The sequence below is a fragment of the Eptesicus fuscus genome, chromosome 9, assembly GCF_027574615.1.
Source record: "Eptesicus fuscus isolate TK198812 chromosome 9, DD_ASM_mEF_20220401, whole genome shotgun sequence".
Lineage (NCBI taxonomy): Eukaryota > Metazoa > Chordata > Mammalia > Chiroptera > Vespertilionidae > Eptesicus > Eptesicus fuscus.
In genome coordinates this window covers 20,317,196-20,334,097 of record NC_072481.1, presented here as the reverse complement: position 1 = coordinate 20,334,097, position 16,902 = coordinate 20,317,196, and the positions used below count along the sequence as shown (strand labels likewise).

The following is a 16,902-nucleotide window of genomic DNA, read 5'->3' as shown; positions in this document are numbered from 1 at the left end:
CGACCAATCGGAGCGCATCGAGCGGCCAGGTGGGCGGGCAATCGCGTTCGCAGCCTATCCAGACGCGCGGAGTCGCTCTCCGCGGAGCGGAGGCGCACGCTTCGCTCCTACCCTCCCCCCTCCCGGCCGGGAGCCGACTTCCTTCGATTGCGCGCGCGCAGGGCTGGTGGGCGTGCGCCCCCCCCCCCTCCCATCAGGGTCACGTGAGCGGTTTAGTCCGCACTCTCCCGGGGGCAGCCATTTTCTTAAAAGCTGTTCCGCTAACGACCCCTTCAAAGTACTCAGATGAGAAGCCTTGGGTTCTTTCCAGTCTAGTAGTTATCAACCGAGGTACCACAAAAGGCTTCTATCGCTGAGACCTAGAAGTGTCTAATTCAAGTGTCCCTTACTCCGCAGATCCTCCCCTTTAGTTGTTTCCTTAGCCCTTAGAACCACTGATGGCGCAAGCCCAGAAAATGGGGCCCTGACTTTTTAAAGATGTGCTTCAAAGGAGGAGGCCTAAATCGGAAGCCTTAGGATAAAGTAAGTCCCTGAGACGTCCTGGTGCTTTAAGGGTGCACGCCAAGGGGCGGAGTCTAGAGCGGAAGTTATAAATCAGGACCGAAGTCCTCCTGATGAAAGGCGGAAGTGGCACGTCCCAGGCTGCAGTCATGGCGCAGGAAGAGGAAGACATTCGGGACTACAATTTGAATGAGAAGCAGAAGGCGACCAAGGCCAAGTATCCTCCAGTCAGTCGGAAGTACGAGTGTGAGTATGTGGCTCGCTCCTTTCATCTCCTTGCCTTCTGGCCTCGCTTACACTTTTCTGCGTTCGGTGCTTCAGGCGCGATCCCATTTCGCCCCGGGTTGTAGTCTCATTGGTACTTGTTCGGGGAGGCAGAGTCGGGAAAGCGGGGCTCCCACTTTGACAATCTCCTGAACTTTTTCTACATATGCCTAATCACATTTGTCTTGTGGGAATTCTAGTGTATTCTAAAGATAACCGTATTTTCAGGCGATTGCGTGGATTTGTCGCCCCCTTGTAGATCCCAACAGTGGGCTAGAGTGTGGCTAGGTTAGAGGACTCCGAGAACTTTTTTTCACAGAACAACATTTTTTCTCAAAAGAGTAACTGAAAGACATACTGTTACAGAATTTACCAGGCGACCGAAAAATACACAGGAGTACTTGGACGTCCAGGATAAACCCATTTATTTTCAGATGTTTCACATGTACTGGTACAGTGACTCAGGGGGTCAGTTCTCCAAATCCTGAGTAAGCCAGTATGGAGGAAGCTTTCTCTTTATACCCTTTGGTTTCTTTGTTTTCTGTTTCCTAACTACCAGGCTTTTGTGGTGGGGGGCGCCCCCACAGCCCCTCGAGGCAGTTAGAGGGGAAGTTAGATTGTATCTAAATGCCTGGTCTGGGTGGTGTCAGTGACCTCTCCTGTAGCTAAGCTGTTACATTCTTTGTTTGTGGCCCCTTTGTAAATTGGGAGTAATTAGGAAAACTGGTCTTGCTAGACCAGATTGTGGAGAAAGGGGCAGTGACTTAATTATAGGCTGTCAAGAATGTACATTAGGTTACTGGCACAGATTCAGATTGCTAGCGTCCCCCCCCCAAAAAAAAAAAATGTCTTATTTTCCCCATCAATACCATTGTTATTCAGACATGAGTATTTGGGCAGATGTTTTCTTGAAAATAAAGTGATTCATTCCATCAAGGAAAATTACACAATGTTTGTTGGCATTGGTAAAATTCAAGCTTGCAAGTGAAATTAAAATGTGGAAAACTTGTATCTGCCATCAGTTTCCCAGTAGCTACAGACTTTATTAAAACACAAGATAGAGTGAGTTCATTGTTACAGCCTCGGATTTGACATTGTTAACCAACCTTTAAAAAACTACCACGTTTCTAGTTTCTTTTATTTTTTAATTATTTTTATTGACTTCAGAGAGAGGAAAGGAGAGAGAGAAACATCAAGATGAGAATCATCAGTGGGCTTCCTCCTGCACGCCCCCTACAGGGTATCCTGCAACCCAGGCAGTGCCCTGACCCAGAATTGAACTGTGACTTCCTGATTCATGGGTGGAGACTCAAACACTGAGTCACACAGGCTGGGCCTTTTCTAGTTTTGATGTAACATTAAGGGAGACTACATAGAGTTTTTTGAAAAGCTATTAAAATATTCCTCCCTTTATTTCTGCATATCTGTGAGGTTGGGTTTTGTGTTCTCCACCTAAATCAACACATTGAAAGTCAGTCATTAAAATATTTGCAAAAATGCTAATTAGTGATACTTTTCTAAGTATTTTCAAAATAGTTTTATTTTTCATAAAATATGCAATTAATGTTAAATAGAATACACATATTTTTTTTTATTTTTTGTCACATAATCCTTCATTGTTAATCAATTATATCATACTAGAGGCCCAGTGCACGAAATTCGTGCAGGGAGGAGGTGTCCCCCTCAGCCCAGCCTGCACCCTCTCCAATCCGGGACTCTTTGTCGGACATCCCTCTCACAATCCAGGACCACTGGCTCCTAACTGCTTGCTTGCCTGCCTGATCACCCCCAACGGCCCACCTCTGCCTACCTAATCGCTCCCAACTGTCCGTCCGTCCCCTCCCACCGCCCCCCCGCCAACCTGGTCGCCCCTCACTGCCCCCCTCTGCTGGCCTGGTCACCCCTCACTGCTGCCCCCTGCCGGTCTGGTTGCCCCCAACTGCCCCCCCTGCTGGCCTGGTTGCCCCATGCAGCCTGCTGCTCAGTCGATTAGTCGCCCCTCACTAACCCCCCTGCCGGCCTGGTCATCGCACACAGCCTGTTCGGTTGTCCATTCAGTTGTTTCGGATGAGATGGTCGCTTAGCCTTTTAAATATATATAGATACTAGAGGCCTGGGTGGGGTCTGACCGGCCCATCCCAGGGGCCAATTGGGCCAGGATGGCAGCAGGGCAGGGGGGAGGGGCCTTGGGCGGTTGGCCAGCCACCCCGCCCCCTGGTCAAACTCCCAGTTGAACTCCCGGTCGAGGGGACAATTTGAGTATTAGTCTTTTATTATATAGGATAATCAATAATTTAGCCTCTAGCTTACAGTGTTTTGTCTCTCATACATAATTCAAAACTCAAAGATTAGTCCACCATATTATGGTACAAAGATTTCGGTGTTTACTACTATTGTACACTTGTTCCTGGGGTGAGGACAAATGCATCTTCTGTGATCATCAGAATATTGAGCCATTCTGGCCCCTATAAACGCAACACTTAGTCTTGGATAATCTTTCTTACATAATTGTATGGTAGTCAGTGCATTTTCATCTTATTTGCATCTCTTAAGTATTTAGTCATAGGTAATATTGGCATATAAAATAAATTTATAGACATAATTATGAATTGCCACAGTCACAATTAATTATGAGGATAAAACCATTTAAAATGGCAAAGGACATCAGCAACGATAAGTACAGATGTTGAAGACTTAAGTATGAAACTGAATACCTTTGTTCATATAGCATCATGGTTAAGAGGCTTGTCTTTGCAGCTAGAAAACAGGTTCTGTGTCTGATAATGTCACTTAGGGGGATGTGAGTTGGAATGGTTATTGGACTCTGTGCCTAGGAGCTCCTCATCCAGGGAGAGCAGGGATGTGATTTTCCCAACATCACATCCCTGTGCAAGTCCCTCTGAGCTGATGCAGGCATTCTCTCTGCTCCTTAGTGAATTCCGTGGCCACATTCCCGAACATCACCTGTCTGCTCCACAGAGTGACCTTCACTCTGTGCTCTCTGCTTCCAGAGCTGTCTGCTTACTGTTATTTTTAAATTAATAAGTATTTAAAATTTTCTTCAGTTAAAATTTCTAGTGTGGTTAATATTGCCAGGTACAACTCATTAAAAAAAGCTTTTTGGGGTCCTCAATCATTAAAGGGTCCTAAGACCAAAAAATTTGAGAACCACTGCCCTATAGCAATCTATCTGTTTAAAATGTTTGTTTTTTAATTGAGGTATACTTTACATATAATAAAGATACTGAGATCTGAAGTGTAAAATAAAGCCCATTGAATTTTGATACTCAGATACACTGTGTAACCAACATCCCAATCAAGCTTTAACCCTTTGCACTCGCTTGCTTTTTTCTCGATTCCTTTATTCTAATGCTAACCGTGTCGAGTCACACTCGACATCCGAGTGCAAAAGGCTAGAACATTTCCATCACTCTAGAAAGTTCCCTTTTGCTCCTTTCCAGTGAGTGCCCTAGGCCAGTGATGGCGAACCTATGACACGCGTGTCAGCACTGACACGCGTAGCAATTTCTGATGACACACGGCCGCATGCCAAGGATGAAACATTTGCTGCTCCTGAGGATGAAACATTTGCGACTAGAGTCTTGGAGTTAGTTTTTTCCTCAAAGTGACACACTACCCGAGTTATGCTCAGTTTTTTGGCGAAGTTTGACACACCAAGCTCAAAAGGTTGCCCATCACTGCCCCAGGCCCTTCTTCTGTACCTTGATGTAGACACTGTTCTGATATCTGTCGTAGCTTACTATTGCTTGTTTTAGAGTCTCATATAAGTGGAATCACAGTATAGATTCTTTAATATCTGGCTTATTCACTCAGTATTAAAGATAAACAAAGCCAGACGTTAAAGTGATGAATGGATACTATTTAGTAACTACTGGCAGTAGGAGAAAGACCTGAGCTCCATTCTGATTTGTGCAGAGTTGATTGGGCCTTTTAAAGGGAGAACAAGGGAGGAGGAAGAGGGGAGAGCTGAGTAGAGACTGAGAAGTGAAAAATTACAAAAGGTTGGGTCAGTGTAAATTCAATTAGGCCAGCAGTGTTTGCTTGCTGGCAGTTGTCAAAGTGAGGATTCTATCCTCCCACAGAGAGAGTCCTTCCTGGTGATTACATTTCAAAGGAATGACTGTGGAGTCCTTGAGAAAGACACTTCTGAGCTGTAAGAGATAAATATTCATAACATAAGCCCATTTTAGTAAATGCTCTAAGCAATGGAGTTCAAGGGCCTATGGTCAGGTGTTGGCTAGAATGAACAGTAAATTCTTCAGACTGTCTTTCACTTTCTCAAGCAGACATTGTAATGGGGGGGCATGGGTAGGGGTGACGTGTATAATTCTAGGTAGTTGGGTGACTTTATGCTGCTAGAAGCCATACTCAAGTTTGGCCATGTCTCTTAGTGCAGAGTGTAGATGGAGTTGTTAGGTTCTGAGAGTTCTGCAATTTTTACTTAACATTTTTTATTGATTTTTCACAGAGAGGAAGAGAGAGATAGAGAGTTAGAAACATCGATTAGAGAAACATCGATCAGCTGCCTCTTGCACAACCCCTGCAGGTACATGCCCTTGACCGGAATCGAACCTGGGACCTTTCAGCCCACAGGCCGACGCTCTATCCATGAGCCAAACCGGTTTCGGCTACTTAACATTTTTGAGGTTCCTGTTAATAATATAGTATTAGTAGTTCACACTTTTTGTTGTTTTTAATTCTCACCCGAGGATATTTTTCCATTGATTTGAAGGGAGAGGGAGAGACAAGGAGAAACATTGATGTGAGAGAAACACATTGATTGGTTGCCTCCTGCACGCACCCAGCTAGGGCCGGGGAACCTGCAACCAAGGTACATGCCCTTGACTGGAATCGAACCCAGGACCCTTCAGTCTGAGGGCCAACACTATCCACTGAGCCAAACCGGCTAGGGCCACACTTTTTTATTGCTGAGGAGTACTGCTTTGTATTCCTCAGTTTGTGTTATTTGTTCTCTTGACAGACATTGGGTTTTTAATTTGGGGGAATAAAATTGCTGTGAATATTCTCATGTCGTTTTGTGAATATATGCTTCATTTCTCTAGAGTTAACACTAGTCATTTTATTTTAAACTGTCGTCTTTGCTGGTCATGAGCTCCTTGGTGCCTGAAACATATTAAGTCCTCAGTAATGTATCTGAGTGAATTAGAGATGAGTTTGAACCTTGAGTGCCACTGGAAGATGGTGTTATGGTTTACACAGCACTAAATTGGAAGTTGAAAAATCTCAATTCTAGTCCCAACTCTACCTCTAATCAACAGTGTAGTCCTGAAAAAGTCACACAATCTCTATATTTCAGGGTTTTTCTTGTAAGTGAAGGAATTATATATTAAATGATCTCCAAGACTTCTTCTACCCCAAATATTCTGTGATCCTAAGTGGAAAGAATTGATGGAAGTCATAATATGAATGAAGAATAGACTGAAATGTTGAGATAACAAATCCAGTGGGAGCTTGCTATTAGTTCTTTAGCTATTTATTTAATTCATATTAACAGAATAACAACTGTAAATGCTTAGAAGAAATTTTAAAAATAACCCTTATTAAAGCAATTAACTTTTATGTAAATGGATAGCAAAAGGTGTGATCTGCCCACATTTTCTCTCTTTTTAAGGTTGATGTACTTAATAATGAATTAGGGTTCTTTTCTTGTGATTAGCAGGTCAAGTTTAGTTATTTACAAGTGTTTTTCATTCTCTTCCTCAGATTTGGACCATACAGCGGATGTCCAGTGAGTATAGCTGGAGTTTATGCTTTTAAAACCATGTACTTACACAAGAAAGCTGATGTTTTGTTTTTAATCCTCACCAAAGGATATTTTTTCTATTGATTTCTAGAAAGAGTGGGAGGGAGGGAGAGGAACATCAACATGAGGGAGACACATTGATTGGTTGCCTGCAGTAAGTGCCCCTACTGGGGCTGGAGAATCTGCAACCAAGTTACATGCCCTTGACCCCGCGACCTTTCAGTCTGCAGGCTGATGCTTGACGCTCTAACTGTTGTGCAACCGGCCAGGGCAAGAAGGCTGATGTTTTAATCTTGTCCCCAGTTTTAATTTTTCTCTTGTTTTGGTTACTTTTGAAAGTGAAAATGGTGGTTTACTAGCACCCAGTTTCAGTGCTGTCAAGTTGATTTGAGGCCTTTGGTTTTTGTATTTTTCATATTGATATTATTTTGACTTTGCTGTCAGGTTTTCTCTCTTGCAGTGGATTATGTTACTCAGGGCATGAATGTATTTCTTTAGGTTACATGCATGGGGAGATACTCTGGAGGAAGCTTTCGAGCAATGTGCAATGGCCATGTTTGGTTACATGACAGATATTGACACAGTGGAGCCCCTCCAAGCAATAGAAGTAGAAACACAAGGTAACCAGTTTGTTTACAAGGAAGAAATTGTTATACAAGTGTGCAGTATTCTGCATAATTTCAGAATATGTTCACACTGAGAACAACAAATTGATTATGAGCTTGTTCTTCCTCTCTCAGTTTGCCTAAGAAATTCATTGCACTTTTAAATTCGAACAAGTTATTGGAGATGAGAATTATTAAGCATCGTATTATTATATTTCTCTTTGATTCTGTGTAGGAGATGATTTGCAGTCTCTTCTGTTTCACTTTTTGGATGAGTGGCTTTATAAGTTCAGTGCTGATGAATTCTTCATACCCCGGGTAAGCAAGGAGTTTTCATTTTTAACTGAGCAAATGGGTTCTTAGTTCATGTTTTAAAATAGAACAAGTGATTTAAAGTAGAACTTGTGATGTAAACCATGCCATATAGATATGTAATGATGATATTGATTTGCAGAGATTATAATGATTATAATGGCCATAGGCTCTTCTTGGTTAACCTGAGTTTGCCTATGTATATGCCATTTGTATTTATTTATTTATTTATTTATAAATGTTTTTATTGGTTTTTTAGGGAGAAAGAGGTAGAAAGCATTGATTGGCTGCCTCCTACACACCCCCTACTGGGGATCACACCCGCAATCCAGGCATGTGCCCTGACTCTTGATTCATGGGTGGATGCTCAACCACTGAGTCACAGCAGCTGGGCTGATCTCTTATTATATATGTCACTAATCAGGATTATGTGATAAGAATGTACCTACTGGTTTGGCTCAGGGGATAGAGCCTCGGCCTGCAGACTGAAGGGTCCCGGGTTCGATTCCGGTCAAGGGCATGTACCTTGGTTGCGGGCACATCTCCTATGGAGGATGTGCAGGAGGCAGCTGATCGATGTTTCTCTCTCATCGATGTTTCTACCTCTCTATCCCTCTCCCTTCCTCTCTGTAAAAAATCAATAATAATAAAAAAAAAGTACCTACTGTCTTTATTGACACTTTTTATGTCTCCCAAGTTTGAGCTATATTTATGTCCATTTCTATGTTCTTTTTGCCCCATTTGAAATTTAGCAGCTCTGCCCTGTTGGCCTAAGTTTAAAAATTGGTGCTTTTAGTTTTCCTTAATGTGAAAAAGGAAAGGCCAGATGGAAATTGCTTGTAGCCATCAATCTCTAGAAGGGAACACCTCGCCAGCATCGTTGTTATCTAGCGCACATCATTGTTATCTTGCTTCCATAATTCCTTCATCCTCTCCCTTACCAGCTTATACCCTTCCATCTGGGTCATTCATCTTACAGAGTTCAGATGCCTACAATATTACATAAAAATAGGCTGAGAGTTCTTCAATTATATCTCAATAAAATTGAAAAAAAATAGACTGAGAGTGATTAAAATCTTATGTCATCCTCTATCTTACAGAAGAATTCTTTTGACTCAATTGTTTAGATTGTACATTTTCAAGAGTACCCCCTTGAATAGCTATAATAATAAAAGGGTAATATGCTAATTAGACCAAATGTCCTTCCGGAAAAAGCCAGGGCCGGAGCGAAGCAGCCCGGGTCCCAGGTGCCAAAGGGAAGCCGGTGCCAGCAGCCGGGGGAAGGAAGGCCTACTCTTGCATGAATTTTCGTGCATCGGGCCTCTAGTGTACAAATAAAACATTATCTCCATGAAATATATTTTAGTTTATAATTCTATATTTGTTAACGTTTTGATTTTCTTTGCATCATAGAAGTTGTATGCTGTTTTATGTAGAAGAGGTGATAACCTAGAAGTGTGTTTGGCAGATGGTCTGTAATGATCATTTTAAAACATTAAAGTAATTTTTTTTTTCTTCTCTTTAGGAAGTGAAAGTACTTAGTCTTGATCAAGTAAATTTCAAATTACGGTCAATTGGGTAAGTTTGAAAATCTAACTAGCAAGTCATGAAAGATGTTAACTTATATTCTTCACTGAACTTACCAGACAGGAAGATAGAAAAGTCAGAGGACCAATTGCATCCTAGTAGGTAGGGGCTTTTCAATTAGTTAAGCTTTGTTAGAGACTTAGGAGGGAGAACTTTGGAGGCCGAAACTTGTCAGAACAAACTTGGTTTAATTTAAGCCTGATTCCCAATTTGTTGATTTTTTTTTAATCCTCACCCAAGGACATGCTTAGGGAGAGGTAAGGGAGGAGGGAAGGAGAGAGAGAGAGAGAAACAGCAAAGTGAGAGAAAAACATCCTTCCATTGCCTTCTGTATGCTCCCCAACCAGGGATCAAACCCCCAAACCAGGTCTTTGCCCTGAGTATCGAACCAGCAACCTTTCAATGCACAGGACAATGCTCAACCACCTGAGCCACTTGGGCTGGGTCCAATTTGTTGGTTTTTTAAAAATCTTTAATCCCCTGCATGTGACCTTTATTTTATAATTATTTTATTTTTAAATTATCATTTGTTAATTGATTTCAGAGAGAAATGGAGAGGGAGAGAAGGATAGAAACATCAAGGATGACAGAGAATCATTGATCGGCTGCCTCCTGCACACCCCCTACTGGGGATCGAGCTTGCAGCCCCGACATATGCCCTGACCAGGAACTGAACCTGGTTCATGGGTTGACACTCAATCACTGAGTCACACTGGCTGGGCCAATTTGTTGATTTTTAGCATGAAAAATACATAATTGCTAGTTGGCACAGATATTTGCATAAAGCCTAGCTTGGTGATGGGAAACTGATTTGTCTTTTCTCAGATCCTCACACCTGTACTCCATTCAAACCAGTTTCTTCTATTAAATTACTAGAGGCCTGGTGCATGAAAATTCATGCACTGGAGGGGGGGGGCGGTCCCTCAGCCCAACCTGCCCCTTCTCACAGTCCGGGAGCCCTCAGGGGCAGGAGGCGACCCGGCGATCAGGGGAAGGCAATGCCCCATCACACCTCTGCTGCTGTTACTGCCACAGCACAAGCCTCGGCCAGCCCTGGTTACCTGCGCCTCGGGCCAGCCCTGGGCAGCTGGGGGGCTGAGTGGACTTGGGAACTCCGGAGGCAGGCGCCCCAACGGGGGTAAGGGGACTGGGCGCCACCATCTTGTGGCTGTGGGCGCCGCCATCTTAGAGGGTGGGGCAGTCAATTAACATATTCCCTCCTTATTGGCTGTGGGTACCACCATCTTTGAGGGCGGGACAGTCAATTAGCATATTCCCTCATTGCCATATTTGTGATGGTGTGAGGGTCAATTAGCATATTTCCTCTTTATTAGATAGGATTCTTTTCCTCCAGATTTTGTGAACTCTTGATTAGGTCACTTTAATTGCCTTGGTATTTCCCAAGTTTCTTCAGTCACTCAATATCTTTTGTATTATTTTTATGTAAAGCCTATCTTTTCCATTTCATGTTGAATTTTATTTTTATGTTTCTTTTTGTAAAGTGAAGTCTTTTATTAACTCCTCTTTTTAGAAATTTATTGATTTTAGAGAGGAAGGGAGAGGGATAGAGCGATAGAAACATCAATGAAAGAGAAAAACATCAATCAGCTGCCTCTGCACACCCCTTCTTGGGGATCTAATCTGCAACCCGGGCATGTGCCCTGACGGAATTGAACCAATGACCTTTTGGCTCATGGGTCGACACTCAACCACTGAGCCACACCAAGTGGACTTAATACCTCTTTTTTTAGGGTGAGGGAATAGACTTGTCCAGGGTACTTAGCTAATAAATAGTTGAACAGAGTTTTAAAACTTAACTCTTTCTACTACTGCTACTGCTTCTGTAACTGTGATCTTCAGCATTAGTGTAGAAGGGAGAGAGAATACTTCCAGCCAAGTTCTAGGAGAGTGAGTACCTTTGTAGGGCCTTCTATCTACAGACCATGGATATTTTTTTGAAAATTACAAAATGCAAACCAAATTCAGACTGTCTTAAAGAATCTACTATATTTTGCTTTCCCAAGGGGGAGGTGATATTTAATTAGTTTTTAGCCTTGAGTACAGTGAAAATTTTGGATTAACTACAGAGTGTTTGTTGAGAGTCTACTTATGTACACTATACTAGGGCACTGTTTTTTAGTTTAACTATCAACTTTGTTGAAATGGCTGTTGCACATAAGTCCCTCAGTAGCTGTATCTGCTAGCAGTCAAACAAATTAATACTCCTTCCATCTCTTGGCTTTCTAGTATCTTAACTATATTTGTAAGGATTGTTTTAAAATATGTAAAGAGAGAACAAATACTAAATTTGGGTAATTTTAATCATGTTTTAATTTTCCTTTTCAAGGTGGGGAGAAGAATTCTCATTGTCCAAGCATCCTCAGGTATGTTTTTAATCCAGCCACTAAAACATTTTATACTTTCTAACCATAAAATTTGGTGTATGTGATAGTAAACTTCAATGAATTCTAATAAATTGGTGTAAAGTGATAAGTTTTTCTCAGCTGTCTTTGACCTATCTGGACATATTATGTTAAAACACTGATTTCACAGATCTGATTTGATGGATTTAGAATTAGCACTTGTGCCCTGGCCAGTGAAGCTTAATGGTTAGAGTGTTGGCCCATACCAAAGGTCTCGAGTTTGATTCCTGGTCAAGGGCACATGTCGGGCTGTGCGGGAGGCAACCAATTGCTCTATCTCTCATGTCAATGTTTCTCTCTTCCTTCCTCCTCTTCCTCCTCCTCCTCCTCCTCCTTCTTCCCTCCCTCGCTCCCTTCCACTCTCTAAAAATCAATGGAAAAAAGTATCTTCAGGTGAGGATTAACAAAAAAAAAAAGTCAGCACTTGGGTTCTAGGGGCAGGTTTGTTATTGATTATTGTGGGACTTAACCGTTTGCACTCGCTTGCTTTTTTCTCGAGCTGCTACCGATGCTAACCGTGTCGAGTCACACTCGACATCCGAGTGCAAAAGGTTAAAAGTTTTAAGTCCCACCCTGGCCAGTGTGCTCAGTGGTTAGAGCATCTGCCTGCGCACTGAAGGATCATAGGTTCCATTCCCAGTTGAGGGCACATACCTGGGTTGCAGGTTTGACCCCCAGCGCTGGTTGAGGCACGTCAGGAGGCACCAATCGATGTGTCTTTTTCACAGGATGTTTTTCTCTCTCTCCTTCTATCCCTCCCCCCTTCCACTCCCTCTAAAATCAATAGAAAAATATCTTTGGGTGAGGATTAACAAATAAACCAAAAAAAAGTAAGTCCCTTTGCCTTTTCAAGCTTTGACTTCTTCCTCTGTAAAGAAGGTTTTGGACTAGATGTTCTCTAAAGGACTTTCTACCTCTGCTTCTCTAGATTCTGTATTTGCCAATCTGTGTGGCTTCACTCTGTATTAGTTAAGTCTATTGGAATAGGGCAGGCAAAATTTTCCTGTAAAGGGCCAGATGTTTTAAGCTTTGTGGGCGGAGAACATTGGAAGAACCACTCTTCACCTCTTCTATTTTAACACTGCAGCAGCACTGACAAAACATAAATGAATGAATTGAAACTTGAATTTCACATCATTTTCAAATGTTGTGAAATACTCCTTTTGTTTTTCCCCCCAATCATTTAGAAATGTAAAAGCCATTTTTAGTTCATGGGTCTGTACAAAAAACATGTGGTAGGTCGATTTGGCCTGTGATTTTTGGTTTGCTGACCCTGTGTTTAGATCAAGGAGTTCTAAATTAGTTGGAGGTGACTAGGAAATCTAGTCTCATTTCTTCAACCATAATGTAATGGAATGAAGCCTGGTGCAGGAGCCTCAGGAGAGAGTAGCATAAAATGAAAAACCAGCAGAGGGGAGTGTGTGAGTTGAAAACATTATGTTTATAATACAAACATAGTGGCACAGTGGATTTTTGGGAACATGTTATAAAGGAGATGTTTATTAGACATCCAAATGGAGATATCAGATAATAGGCTTTGCCTATAGAATGACTTTTTCAGGAGATGGATGTGTCTAGAGATACAGATTTAGGAATCATCATTGAATAGATAATACTTATAGCCATAGGACTAGGAAAAAAATTACCAAAAAGGGAGTAAGAGAGAAGACTGAGCCCTAGGCACTGAGTTTGGAAGAGAAAGAGCCAAAAAGGAAATGAGGGAGGAGAAGAGCCTTCTGAGAGGGAGCAAGAGAACAGGGCTGCCCTAGAAACCAGGTATCTAATGCTCTTGAGGCTGCGCAAAGGTTGAGTAAGGTAAGGATTGTGGATTGACCATAGATTAACTATCACCGAATATTTGCATAAATATTTGGGGTGGGTCATAGAAGGAATGAGAGGTGAGAAAATGGATGCAGTATATTGAGAAAGTTATTTTGAAGTTTGCAGAAAGGAGAAACAAAAGGATAGAACAGTACTAACTAGAGGGGGATGTGGCTAGTAAGGAAGTTTTGTGCCTCATCTTGTGTTAACCAGGAGGTTTTGTAGCATCATTGCATGCTAAGTGGAAATGATCTAGTATATTGAGGAAAATTGATCATGCTGGAGAGGGAGAGAATGATTTCAGAGCAAAGACCTTAACTTGGTAAGGGCGGGGAGTGGGGGAGTATGGGATAGTGTTGAAGTGAAGTTGGCCTCCTAATAGGAGCAGGGACTGGCCATTATAACAGGAGGAAAGGCTGGTGGGAGTACAGACACAGTTGGATGGTAGTTTTGATGTGGGGAAGATGAGTCAGTTCTTATTGATTGCTCTTGTTTTCTCTAGAAAGCATAATTGAGAGAGAATAAGAATAAAGGAGGGAGGCTAGAGGTGAAGAATGTGAAGTTTCTGTTGCTTCAGAGTGAGAAAGTAGGATTACTGGTCAGTGCCGAGTAGCCTTTTGAGAATTGTGGACAGACTTTAAGGGTGAGACCATTCAGCATGGTGGATGCTTCCACAGGCAGAAAGTTGAATTTGATTGAGTTGTTTCCTGAGGGGATTATGACAGAGCGGGCGGGGAAAGCAGAGGTTCGGGTGCCACTCAAATCCATTGAAATCTTCAAATTTCTTTGATGCCATAGAGCTAGCAAATGCCAGTTCCCTATTCTCTGATACATTTAGATATGCACAGAATTATTGTAGAGGGCCCTGGCCGGGTAGCTCAGTTGATTAGAGCATCATACTGATATGCCAAAGTTTTGGGTTCAATCCCTGGTCAGGGCACATATAACAATCAACCAATGAATGCATAAATGAGTGAAACAACCATTGATGTTTCTCTCTCTCAAAAATCAATAAATAAAAAATGTTCAAAACTATTCCTTTTTTTTTTTTTTTTAAGAATTATTTTAGAAGGAACTAAGAGAATATCAAATCCTGTGGCTCTAAACTGGGGCAGTGTGTTGTCATGTGTCAGAAACATGTGGAGAGAGAAGGACCCTACCATGTAGAGTGCGTATTGGCAGCTGAGAAGAGTATAAGCCGAGTTCCTAGGGCCCGGGTTAGACTGCAAGGAGGAGTTTTAAGGAGCCGTGAGCAAACAGTAGGAAGACTTGTGTTGTTTGATTCAACCAGTTTGATAAATAAAAAAAGCTGATGCCCAAAGAGGTCAGACAGCTTCCATATCCAGGTGGAATCAAAGCCAGGATTAGAGTTCCATCTCTTAACCCCAGTTCAGTGCTCTGTCTACTGTGTACTTGTTCTTTTTATTGGATCAATGTATAATATTAAACCAATTTGATACTGTTTTTACTTTTCCATAATAATAATAAAATTTTGACTTTCTGCCAATTGTTGTTAGAATTAATGATTCTGATTTCATTGTCCTTTGTTTCTTATTTGTTTTTTCTCTAACCCCAACTTTAGGGAACTGAAGTCAAGGCAATAACGTATTCAGCCATGCAGGTCTATACTGAAGAGAAGCCAGAAGTGTTTGTGATCATTGACATTTAAGACAAAGAAAAAACTCCTATGCAGAACTGTTTTTTTCTCGTCCTTTCGAGAAGATACCATAATATAAATTCTACAGTCTCTGACAATATATGATGGTTTGGGTTTGCAGAACAGAAATTTTTGACTTAAAGTATGACTTTCCCACAAATGGAAAATCAAGGCATAGTCTTGTTCTGTACTAACTAGATATTCAAATGTTCAAGAATTCTTCAGGTGGCAGGTATGGTTCCTTATTTATTAATTCCTTCTGTAGCAGGAGGTCCCTCACACCCTTCCAATGGAATGCCAGCCCTCCAGCCTGGTCCCAAAGGGGATCATTGATGTAAACATCAGCCCGAGAGACTCAAGCCTCCACACTCTTATCGGATCCACTTTGGGATAAAAAATGATAATTTTACAATCAAGATTTTGCTTTCCCTCCAAATTGGTTAAGACATATATTTTCTATTTGTATATTAAGAGGTTGTATTTCAGATTGTTGTAGGACAGAGCCATCCTGTATTCCAGTTGGATATCTTATAAGAAATAATTGTAATTGAACAATTGGGAGACTTCTCTAGAAAGAGCCCTGATTTTCTATCTCACTTTTTTTAAAACACTGATATACTGACATTTTCTTGTTTCTCCACAAGAAAAATTTAATGCCCTTAAAAATGGGCCCTTCTATCATGTAATTTTATATTAAAGCCAGTATATTTATAGTTCGAGAAGAATGGGAAAATTTTTAATTTTTTTGTTTGTTTTTAAAAATTATTTAAGCTCTTCATTTCTGAGAAGACAGGAGGCCAGGAAAACAACTTTAAAATGATCTGAACTTTTTTTTTTTGATCTGAACTTTTGTCCAGCCAAGGTGGCTCAGTGGTTGAGCATCAGCCTATGAACCAGGAGGTCACGGTTCGATACCAGTGGGGGCACATGCCCGGGTTGCCTGCTAAGTCCCCAGTAGGGGGTGTGCAGGAGGCAGCCAATCAGTAATTTCTCATCATTGATGTTTCTATCTACCTCTCCCTCTCTGAAATCAATAAAAGTATATTTAAAATGTAAAATAAAATTATCTGAACTTCTCAAAGTAGATTACTTCTAAAAAGTGGAACTGCTTTGGTTTTATTTGCAACATTATTCTGTTAATTGAGGTATTCTTTCCTGTGATGCAGGTGTTTGCAAAGTTGTTATTTATTCACACTTACATGAGAAAAGATATTTGCGTGGTGCCATATATCATTATAGTAGGTTGAACTTGACCTAAGAGGAAGAGATTGTGAGTTTTCTAAGTGTTCTCTTTGAGCACTGCATTATTTTCCCTGGGTATTGGAAGGCTAAGCAAGCTCTTCAAATTAATATCTAGCAGGATCACTGGGGTAGTGCTTCTTAACCATGAAACACATTTTTCAAATTTGGATTGTGGATCTCCAAGCAAAAAAAAATGTGTGGAATCTCTTTTCCTTTGTTAGAATGAGTTTCCAGACTGAGGTGGAGCTCTTTTTTCCATGGACCCTTTTGTACATCCTGGGCTACTTGGGTTGATTGTGAAAATGAATAAGGGGATACCATGAGGGCAGTGGGAGAGCCACATCTAGAGCAAGGCCTCTCGGGATGTAGTAAGCCAAGGAGGCTACAAACTTGACTAGGAGAAAAAGCACAGCCATTTCTCTTTCCACAGTGCTAGATAATGGGACTCAGTAAAAAGGTGTAATTATGCAATATAAATTATATCTTTTTAATGTATAATAGTAATAATTTATTACTATTTAAAAAATTAGTTTGTTTTAAAATATGCTAAAATGAAGATACTGCATAGAAGGAAAATGAATGTTACCCTTTACATATGAAGTTAGGTTCCTCCCCTCACCACATTTTTTTAAATTAATATTTTATCAAACTATAGTTGGCATACAAGTACCCCCAGCTTTCCTAGGATAGTTAAGAATCGTTTTG

The 16,902-nt window shown here is 41.3% G+C and overlaps 1 protein-coding gene across 3 annotated transcripts; it reads left to right on the top strand.

The window, feature by feature from the left end:
- Positions 1-227: 227 nt before the first annotated feature.
- ZBTB8OS (zinc finger and BTB domain containing 8 opposite strand) lies at positions 228-16,060 on the top strand. Of its 3 annotated transcripts, none has more exons than XM_008156996.3 (7): positions 233-747; positions 6,511-6,535; positions 7,049-7,170; positions 7,391-7,473; positions 8,993-9,045; positions 11,402-11,438; positions 14,881-16,060. In XM_008156996.3, the coding sequence occupies exons 1-7, from the start codon at positions 615-617 to the stop codon at positions 14,965-14,967; spliced, it is 540 nt and encodes a 179-aa protein (XP_008155218.1). In that variant the 5' UTR covers positions 233-614; the 3' UTR covers positions 14,968-16,060. The 3 variants fall into 3 exon arrangements, with proteins under 3 accessions (XP_027989165.1, XP_008155218.1, XP_054576557.1); XM_054720582.1 differs by having other exon boundaries at positions 605-751; XM_028133364.2 differs by lacking the exon at positions 8,993-9,045 and having other exon boundaries at positions 228-747; positions 14,881-15,055.
- Positions 16,061-16,902: the final 842 nt, after the last annotated feature.